The sequence below is a fragment of the Vicugna pacos genome, chromosome 10 (genome assembly GCF_048564905.1).
Source record: "Vicugna pacos chromosome 10, VicPac4, whole genome shotgun sequence".
Classification (NCBI taxonomy): domain Eukaryota; kingdom Metazoa; phylum Chordata; class Mammalia; order Artiodactyla; family Camelidae; genus Vicugna; species Vicugna pacos.
Genome location: NC_132996.1, coordinates 74,045,020 through 74,055,150, shown reverse-complemented (window position 1 = coordinate 74,055,150; position 10,131 = coordinate 74,045,020). Strand labels below are relative to the sequence as shown.

Here is a 10,131-nt window from a genome sequence, read left to right as displayed (position 1 = left end):
TGCCTCCCCTGCCCCTCCAGGATGCTGCCGTGGCAGCTCCTGGCCCCCATCACTGGGTGGGCCTGGCAGAGGACCCAGGCTTTGGACAGGAGAACATGGGCCCAAAGGGACATGCACGCCTCATGTGCCCCTGGAGCCACGCGTGACCAGCATGGGCACACATCCCATCTGCCGTGTCCCCAGAGCAGCCTCAGGCCCTGGTCCGGTCTCCCGGAAGTCCTGTGGACTGGCTAAGTATTAACCACCTCTACGTCTGGCGCCGGCCGATAGTGGGTTTGGAGAGACACCCAGACCTGGGAGGGTCCCTCAGAGCTGGGCCCAGGGGAGGGGCCGGACCCGGAGTGGCTGGACCAGATGAACTGGCCAGAGCAGAGAGAAACTCAGATTACAGGCCCTGCTGGCCTGGCTAAAGCAAGAGGTGCTGAGGGTAGACCAGAGCAGGACTTCCACCCATTGGCTCCACCAGCTGCGGGGCTGAGGCATGGACAGAATGACCTCCAGAGGCTTGCCTGGGCTCCAGAAGCTGGGCAGCAGCAAGGCCATGCAGGCCGGGTAGTGGCCCAGGGAGAGTGCCGTGTGGCCGGCCTGCCCATCCCGCGCACGGCAGCTCGCCCTGCCGGGCACAGGCCTCCCTGAGCTCGGTTCTGGCAGCACCGGAAAGCTACCCCCCCTGCAAACCCAGACGTCCCTGTGACTTGGGCACCCTCCTTCGTGGGTAGAACGTTTATGAACCAAGTCCGGCCTGGCCTCCCTCCCGCTGCCCCACCTGAAGGTCACCCCAGATGGGCCAGCACCTCCTCTTGCAAAGCCTCTGGGGGGCCCTTGCAGGTGGCCCCGGGCTCAGATGTCCGGCCTGTGGGTCTCCGGAGGGACCCTTCTCCCAAGGGAGTTCCCCGTCTCCTGAGGACCAGTAGTTCCGGCCCTGAGGTGGGGCTCCCCGAAGCCCTGCCTCCCACACCCCCTCCCCCAAAACCAACAAGAATTTCCCAGTCACTAGAGGCCCAGGAGAGACAGGCTCCGGCCAAAGGCTCAGAACACCACCCTCCAGGGCCCAGGGTCGGAGCGGAGGCGGGGCGGGCCCCAGGAAGCGCAGGTATCAGGTGAGAGCATGCGACACCCGGGGGGCCGCCACCCCCAATGCCGGGGGAGCTTGCTCTTTGGGAGGGGGGCCCACAAAAGCCTGGTCCCATTGAAGCATAAAAAGTTCCAGCCAGACCAAAGGTGGAAGGGGTCAGTTAGCACAGCTTTCATGGGTGCCTGGCCCCAGGCCGGCAGGGAGGGCCCTTCCCCTGGGAGGGCTGGCATTCCCGGCTGGGGGAGGGCACAGGGTGGAACCCACAGCTGCAGGCAGGTCTGAGGGCCAGGAACGACCAGGGAGGGCTTCCTGGAGGAGGTGGGGCTCAAGCCGCAGGACGGGGATGGGCCTGGGAGGGCCTGGGGCAGCGGGAGCAAACATGGCAGCCGCAGGAATGAACTGGCCTGCACCCGTGTGGGGAGGCGGTGAGGAGGAGGCTGTCCCGCGGGGCAGCCCCGGAGGGAGCCCTGAGGAGGTGGCTGGGACCCCGACTCCAATCAAGAAGGGTGCTTGCCTGCCTTTCTGGGGAAAAATAGCCTTAGCGTCTAGAGAGGATGTCCCCCAGCTGGGCCACAGGGGAGGGACCCCAGGAGGAACTCCCTACCTTCTGAGGGAGGCCAAGGAAGGTCCTGCCCAGAGGCAGCCCAGGCAAGGAGGGCTTCCAGAGGCATGACCTGGGGAGAGGGAGAACCAGGCAGCCCCCACAGGGCCTGGAGGGCCACCCCCGGGGCACCTGCCGGTTTGGGGCTCCTGTGAACTTTTCCCAGAAGCCCCCCGCCCCCGCCTGAAGGCAGGACCATGACCAAGCTGGGGCCAGTGGAGCAGATGGTGCCACCTGGTGGCCGTGCACCAGCCTGCAGCTTCCCCACCACGGGGACCCGGCAGTCCCGAGGGGCCTGGCACCTCCCCAGGCCTAGGGTCCCCCGTTGCTTGTGGCTGGTGTGCCCAGGGACTCCGGGTTCTCTTAGGCTGGCTTCCAGGCCCTGCTGTGGTTCTGAGGCTCAGCCTCTTCCAGGCTGGCCAGGCAATCCTGGCGGATTTGCCGAGAACCGAATGCCTGTGACTCAACGCCCACCCTGCCCCAGGCAAGTCGGAGATAAGGGTGCCAGCCGAGCAGGCATGCAGGGAGAGGCACGTGCAAGCACGTGTATGCACGCACACACACCTGCACGCACACGATCATACAGGTGTGCACACGCGTGTAGGCTCTCACACGCACACACAGATGTAAGTTCTGTGCTGACAGCTGACTCCCCGCTTTCAACCATATGAATCTCAAAGGAAGTTGTTTTAATTCCAGAACACACAGAGGCTCTGACATTCCAACAAGTAAAGGTTGGCTTTAAGTCCCACCCCCGGGGCCAGGCCTCTCTGACTCTGCATGGGGACCCTCAGCCCTCGGGCCAGCCCGTGCCATCAGCCACCACCAGGGGCACTCTGCCGGGACCTCCGAGTGTCCCGGCAGGACGTGGAGGCAGGAGGGCGGGCAGCTCCGGGGAAGCCCCGCACTCCACCACGGGGGCCCCAGGCAGGATCCGCTCCTGAGACTGCAGGGCCTGTGCAGGACGTGTGCAGCCTCCTGTTCAAAAATGGCCGAAAACTCAAGTCGGCAGCGGCAGGCATTAAAGCCAGCGTGAGGCCTGGCGCATAGCTGCCTCCACGTTCCCTCCTGGCTGTGACTCCCCGGAGACCTCGCAGGGACAGCATGTGCACAGCCCTGGTGGCGGGGCCCGGGCGCCCCCTGTGAGCTGCAGCCCCTCCTGAGGGCCATGAGGGGGCTGTGACGGGAGGGTGCGCGGCTGCCGTGGGTGTCATCTGCTGAATCACGGCGGACTCCCTTCTGCCTCCCCCCACACTCGGCACCGTGGTGGGCAGGGGTGCAGAGGTGAGGGGATACCAGCCCGGACGCCCCATTACTCCTGGAGAGGGTGGGCTGGGCTTGGTCCCAGAGGCCAGGGAAGTGGCAGCTCTTGTGGACAAAGATGGGGAGGCTCCAGGTTGGAGAGAGGGACTCTTGGCTGCCCGTGCTCCCCAGAGGAGGGGGCACTGGGAGGCAGCGTGCCAGGGAGACTCGCCCATGGGCCTGGGGTCACAGTCCTTGCCATGGGTGGGAAGAGACAGCCCACCGCTGTGTCCTCCTTGGGCCCCTGCAGGTAGGCTGCGCCAGCCCCACCCTCCTTCCCACCCACGAGCCAGCCGCTGAGGGGGGCAGGGCAGGTAGGTGGGCAGGAATGTTCTGGCCGCTCCCAGCTACACCCTGCCTCTGCCTGCCCACACCGCGCCCTCCTCCCCAGGCACCCAGCTGGCCCTGCTCCAGGAATGCACCTTCAGCCCGGACTCGCCCAGACCAGCTCCCACCCTGACTCCTCACGCCACCTGCCTGTCCTCATGACCCTAGCAGAGCCCCAACCCTTCAGAACCCACATCCCCAAGCTCCCCAGCCACTCCAGGGCTGGTGACCCACATGTGTAAATGTGATCTATATGTACTACTGGCAAACTATAGGGGGCCCGAGGTCAAGGGCAGGGATGGGACCCAAAGCAGCAAACCCCAGGAGTGCCCAGGGTCCAGGGAGAAAGGCCATGAAGGAGGGAGCTTCCTGGAGAAGGAGGCTCTGTGGCGAGGACCAGGGAGGGCAGGACCCCGGCTGCCCAGGCCTAGCTTGCTTGGCTAGGCTGGGGGCTGGGAGAGGTGGCCAGGAGGCCGGGCCTGCGACAGCTAAGCCAGCACTTTGCCCAAGGCCCAGCACCTCCCTCCCCTTGGCTCCACTCAGAACCCTTGCCCCTGGCCACCCCAGGCTGCCTCTTTGCTCACACAGACCCACAGCTGGCCGCTGCTGGGCAGATGGGATGGTGGGCAGGGGCCCGAGGGGTCTTCCTCTCAAGTGACCTGGCTGCCCTGGCCATCTGCTCCAAGCCGGCAGGGTGCGGAGATGGGGCACCCCCCAGACCCCCACAGTGTCCCGGCCCCAAGGGGCACCTCGGCTGGCCCTGGACTCGTTCCAGACCTCATCACCAGGATCCCTTGTGAGTTTCAGGGCCTCTGGGAGGGGCACAGAGATGGCCCGGCTGGGTGGGGGTGCCGCTGCCCACAGGGGCATCTCAGGACCCTCTGCGCCCCCGCAGGGCCCCACTGGGCACTCGTTGTCGCCGCCGTCCTGGCTGGCGTCCTCCTGGTTTCTTGCCTTCTCTGTGCCTTCTGCTGCTGCTGCCGCCACGGCCGCCACAGGAAGAAGCCCAGAGACAAGGAGGCCGTGGGTCTGGGCAGGGCCCGTGGCACCACCACCACCCACCTGGTGAGGAGAGCGCACCCAGCTCCCATCTGGGTCAGTCCCAGAGGGCAACTCAAGGTCCAGGCTGGAGGGAGATCTTAGCCCCCAGGATGGTCTGGTCTGCCCAGAGCAGAGACGGGGGGGGGGGGCCCTCCTGCAGGCAGCTCAGACGATGAACAAAGGGGAGGGAGGCAGGACCACGAGGTCCTGGATGGCCAGCCGCAGGGCTGGGGCCGCAGGGCTGGGGCCGCAGGGAGCTGCAGAGGTTCTGAAGGAAGGCGGTGGTGTGCGAGGTGGATCGGGGCAGTTGCAGCCCGTCTTGCAGAGCTGAGCTAAGGCGTGAGCCCTTCTGGTGGCCTGGCCTGGAGGGAGGTGGTTTGACCCATCACAGACCTGCTGCCCGGAGGCCCAGGGGTCTGAGGGGGCCACATTCCCAGCAGCACATGTCACCAGTCCCTGTGACGTGACTCAGGTTCAGCCAGATGTGGATAACGTGGAGTCTGGCCCTGGAGGACCCCAGCAGTGGGGGCGCCTGCAGCTCTCTCTGGAATACGACTTTGGAAGCCAGGAGGTGAGGGGCCCACTTTGTGGGCCCATGGGATCTGTAGGTTTCGGGAGGGTGAGCGGGGCAAGGTGAGCACTGGGTGCTGGGACATGCGGGGCTGAAGAGGGAGAGGCCGTGGATGAAGCACTGCCGGCTCCTAGATCAAGGTGGGCCTCAGGCAAGCGGCTGATCTGAGACCCGGAGGCCTGCGGGCCACAGCGGACCCCTACGCCCGCGTCAGCCTCTCTCCCCCGGCTGGGCACAGCCATGAGACGAAGGTGCACCGCAGCACACTCTGCCCGGAGTTTGACGAGACCTGCTGCTTCCACGTGAGTCTGGGGTCCGCGGGCTGGGGGACCAGGCCGGGGGCCCAGGCCGGGTGGCGGGGCCGGCTCACACCACTGCTCGCAGGTCCCGCCGGATGAGCTGCCCCAGACTGCCCTGCGGGTGCAGGTGCTGGACGGCAGGAGCCTCTCCCAGCACCAGCCGCTGGCCGAGCTCAGCCTGCCGCTGGGCGCCGTGGACCTGCAGCACGTCCTGGAGCTCTGGCTCCAGCTGGGCCCGCCCGGCGCTGCTGAGGTGAGGATGCCGAGCCGGGCTTCAGCCCGGTCCTGCCCAGGGTGCCGGCGGGGAAACTGAGGCCCCTCCTGCCGCCCGCAGCCTGAGCAGGTGGGGGAGCTGTGCTTCTCGCTCCGGTACGTGCCCGGCTCGGGCCGGCTGACCGTGGTCGTGCTGGAGGCCCGAGGCCTGAGCCCCGGGCTGACAGGTGAGAGCCAGAGCGGCCCCTCCACGCAGACGGAGGGAGGAAGCCTGTGCTCGGCCCTCGGACCGGCGACACCCTCTGACCGCTTTCGCTTGCCCAGAGCCCTACGTGAAGGTCCAGCTCCTGCTGAAGCAGAGGAAGTGGAAGAAGAGGAAGACGTCAGCCAGTAAGGGCACGGCCGCCCCTTACTTCAATGAAGCCTTCACCTTCCCCGTGCCCTTCAGCCAGATCCAGGTGGGCTGCCTGGAGAAGGGGGCGGGCGGGACCTCGCTGAGGACCAGACTGACTGCTGCCTCTCTCCTCCTCCGTCACACCTCGGCCTGCCTCTCCCCAGAGCGTGGACCTGGTGCTGGCCGTCTGGGCCCGGGGCCCACAGTCCCGGGCCGAGCCCGTGGGCAAGGTTCTGCTTGGTGCCCGGGCCTCTGGTCAGCCCCTGCAGCACTGGGCGGACATGTTGGCCCACGCCCAGCGGCCCGTCGTGCAGTGGCACCGCCTGCAGCCGGCCAGGGAGGTGGACCGGGCCTTGGCCTTGCAGCCCCGCCGGCGCCTGCCCCTGCCTGGCTCCTGAAAGTAGCCCCGGGCCTCTGTCCCGTGGGCTGGGCCTGGGCCTCTGTGCAGGCTGGGCTGGGGTCCCACAGCAATAAACTCCTCCTCCCGCTGCCATCGTGTGTCTTTCCTGAGCCGGCCGGCATGCTAGGGTCAGGGCTCCCCTGCCATCGCCAAGGACAGGGAGAGGGGCTCTCCAGACTCGGCCAGTCCCTGAGGCCCCTGACCATGCCTGAGTCCCGAGTGAAGGTGAAGGGCCCCTCCCAGTCCCCATGGGGACGATACCGGGAGGGGGGGAGCTGGAGAGTCAGGGGTGGCCCCATGCGGACACTGTGGGCAACTGGGACACTTTGGGGGTGGTGAAAGTGGAAGGAGGGGACCCCAGCCCCCCACAGGCCCCCCAAACCCTTGGGCTGGTGGCTGTGGGGCCTCCCCCTCGCGAGCAGCAGGGGGCAGTAGACGCCTTTTGAAGCCGCACTGGGCCTTTGGGGGCTCAGCCTGGCCCGGAAAGCGGCTCTAATCCCTGCACATCTGGACGGCTTTAGCGCTCCCTGACCCTCCCCAAGGCCCCCGAGAAGCCGGCTGGGCTGGGGCCTTGCACCCCCAGCTTGGAGGACGCCAAGTCATGGTTCTCCGGATGCCTCTGCTGGGCGGGGGCCATGGGCGGGGGGCGCGGGCCCTGGGCCGGGGTGAGAAGGGCAGTGCCGGGCCTGCCCAGGCAGCCAGGCGGGCCCCAGGCCCCCTCGGGTCAGGGAGAGGTTCCCAGGTGGGTGGCGCCGAAATCCTGGGGTTGAAGGACGTGTTCCGAGCCGTGCAGGGAACCGGCCCACGGGCAGGGCGTTCCAGGCAAAACTGCACGTCTGTCCATCCATCTAGGACGCCCCCCATCCTGCTCGGGGCGGGAAGCCGGGATCACACCCGGGGAGGGCAGTCTCCAACACGGAGGCCCCTGGCCGCTGCTGTAGGCTCCAGAGGTTGTGTTTGGGGGTCCTGCCTGGTCCCAGGCCAGCTTGGAGAAGAGGGGGAACGTGGCCAGCTGGTGCCTGAGATGCCCACCAGGCTAAAGGGGACAGTCAGTCCAGTGAGAGGCGCCTGCCGTCCCCAGGGGCCAGGGAGACTGTGGGGAAACCACAGTGTGGACCCTGACTCAGGACAGGTGGGGCCGACTGGAGTGACCTCACACTGTCCTCAAGCTCCTTGCAAGAACCAGGGTGGCATCTCGAAGTCGTCACTGAGCCCTAAATAGAGCAACGAGCAACCCAACCTCGGCACCACCCGCCCCAAGACTTCTTGGCCTGGACAGCAGCACGAGGCTGGGCCGGCAGGCGGCCTGGGCAGGTGGGGAGGTCCCTGCGCCCCCATTGGTCTGAGGAGGGCTCCATGCCCTTTCCGAGCGGGGGCCCAGCCTGGGGGAGGCCTTTTATACCCTCCCCTGGGCCCACCAGCCCAGCTCGCCGCTGCCGGCCTGACCTCGCTCCCAGCACTGCTGCCCAGACGCAAGGTGAGGCCGGCCCGGCTGGCCGAGGCCAGGGACAGGGCCGCAGGACAGCTTGCAGGAGGACTTCCCAGGGCGGGGCCTGGGGAGGGGGCCATCGCCTGCAGCCTCTCTGGGGGATGGCGTCTGCCGAGCAGGGGGCTGGAGGGAGACGCATCCGGAGGCGGGCTGGGGTGGGGCCGGAGTTCCAGGCAGCACCCTGATGGCCAGATCTCGCTGTGGGACACGTGAAGGGGACTTTATGGGTTGAAGGACCCTGGGCCCGACTTGGGGGCAGTTTCTTGTATGCACTTGGGCTCAAAACTGAAGGAGCAGAGCTAAAAATAACTGGTGGCTCTGGCAGCCACCTGTGCTGGCCAGACCCGCCCTCCCTCAGGGACAGCTGCTGTGACTCCAGGCCTGCCGGGGACATTTTGGGAACACTTTCTCCTCTTATGTCCCCCCCTCCCTGGGGGAATTCCAAGACATCACCCTCCAAGGAGGTCGGGCTTGGAGGCGGGGCTGCCGGAGGGCTGGGCTAGCACAAGGCCCTGCAGCCCCTGGACGGCCGGCGTCCAGGGCAGGAGGGCAGCGGCCCTAAGAGCCCTCGCCTCTCTCTCCCACAGGCTCGAAGCCCAGGACCTCACGATGGGGGAGTAAGTGTAGCCCCAAGCCTGGTGCCCCTGCTGCAGCCCACCACTCCCTGACCCCGCCCCTGGGCAAGGGTCACTGCATCTCCCTCCCCCCACCCCCCTGCTCACCTCCTGCCCCTCGCCCGCCTGCCCACCACATGGCCCCATCGCATGGCCCTAACCTCTCTTCTCTCCCCCCTCCACCGCCTGCCCTCCTGGGACAGTGAGGAGGTGAGTACGTGTGCTGGGCGTGGAGCACTGAGGGAAGGGGCCCCCCACTCAGGATAAGTCAGAGGTCAGAGTTTCGAGGCTGCCCCAGGCCTCCCCTCACCCTCGCAGGTGCCCCACCCCGCCCACCGAGACACTTGACAGAGGAAGTGGCGGCCTGGCGCCTCACGAAGCAGCGGAAGCAAGGCTGGTCCCCGGGGAATGGCTTCTTCTTTCTGAAGACCACACCCCCCACCTCCTGGGCCCTGCATCCCCCAGCCCCTCTCTGCCTCTGAAGCACAGCCTCTCCTCCCCACCCGAAGGGCCACCTGCCAAGGGTCAGCACACAGCACCGTGGCTTGGGCCTGGACTCCTCCTTGGGCAGGACCCCCTCGGCGAGGCAGACGAGCGAGAAAGGATGTGGGTGGCTGGGGAGCCCCGGGCTGGCCCTGACTCTGCCTCTTCTCCTCTGCCCTGCAGAAGCGCCACAGGGCCATCACGGCCCGGAGACAGCACCTGAAGGTAGGTGCGGCCCGGGGAGGGCCGCCCGGGGGTCTGCGGGGCGGGCCTGCCACAGCCCCTCACCACCTGCCCCCCCGTCCCCCAGAGCGTCATGCTCCAGATCGCGGCCACGGAGCTGGAGAAGGAGGAGAGCCGCCGGGAGGCAGAGAAGCAGAACTACCTGTCCGAGCACTGCCCTCCGCTGAGCATCCCTGGGCCCATGGCCGAGGTGCAGGTACCGGGTGCGCCCCGCCAGCCGCCCTGGTCAAGAGGGCAAGAGGGGCTCAGGGCGGGTGGAGGCCCCAGTGGGGGTGGGGGGACAGACGCGCGCCCACCCGCCCACCCACCCACGGCCCCCAGGAGCTCTGCAAACAGCTGCACTCCAAGATCGACGCGGCTGAGGAGGAAAAGTATGACATGGAGGTGAAGGTGCAAAAGAGCACCAAGGAGGTGAGGGGGCTGCGGGAGGGCCCAGGTGAGGTGGGGCGGGCCCCCGCTGCCGGGACCAGGGACCCACCAGGGCTGGCCCCTGCCGTCTCCCTCCCGCAGCTGGAGGACATGAACCAGAAGCTGTTCGACCTGAGAGGCAAGTTCAAGAGGCCCCCCCTGAGAAGGGTGCGCATGTCAGCAGACGCCATGCTCAAGGCGCTGCTGGGCTCCAAGCACAAGGTGTGCATGGACCTGCGGGCCAACCTGAAGCAGGTCAAGAAGGAGGACACCGAGAAGGTGGGCGCCCCGCCGCATCGGTCTGGCTCAGGCTCGGGGGTGGGTCTGCAGGGCGGGCGCCCACCTCCCTGGCCGGGCGCTGGGACCCCATTCAGAGGGGAAGCTGAGGCTGGCGGTGGATGGGGCTCTGGCCTCCTGGGGAGGGGGCTGAGCCCTGTCTCCCGGCCCCACTGCAGGAGCGGGACCTGCGCGACGTGGGTGACTGGAGGAAGAACATCGAGGAGAAGTCGGGCATGGAGGGCCGCAAGAAGATGTTCGAGTCGGAGTCCTAGGCCGCTCGCCGCCCCCCTCGCCGCCCCCACGCCTCCTGCACGCCACCCAGGGCTCCCAGCTCCCGGGGCCCCGCCCGGACGCCCAGGCCTGTGGGCAATAAAGAATTCCAACCCCTGTGA

General features: G+C 67.5%; 2 protein-coding genes across 2 annotated transcripts; both read left to right on the top strand.

The window, feature by feature from the left end:
* The first annotated feature begins 371 nt into the window (after positions 1-371).
* Positions 372-6,303, top strand: SYT8 (synaptotagmin 8). The gene is made up of 10 exons (XM_072970876.1): positions 372-1,100; positions 3,370-3,543; positions 3,992-4,101; positions 4,201-4,370; positions 4,819-4,917; positions 5,052-5,219; positions 5,302-5,469; positions 5,551-5,656; positions 5,754-5,887; positions 5,988-6,303. Exons 1-10 carry the CDS (start codon positions 727-729, stop codon positions 6,219-6,221), a joined length of 1,737 nt encoding a protein of 578 aa, XP_072826977.1. The 5' UTR covers positions 372-726; the 3' UTR covers positions 6,222-6,303.
* A 1,365-nt stretch (positions 6,304-7,668) lies between these two features.
* Positions 7,669-10,131, top strand: TNNI2 (troponin I2, fast skeletal type; the record flags this gene model as incomplete). The annotated part of the gene is made up of 8 exons (XM_072970738.1): positions 7,669-7,700; positions 8,300-8,329; positions 8,530-8,536; positions 8,993-9,034; positions 9,120-9,248; positions 9,374-9,463; positions 9,563-9,739; positions 9,916-10,131. Coding segments are annotated over 8 exons (603 nt in total), but the record flags the coding sequence as incomplete, so codon positions are not given.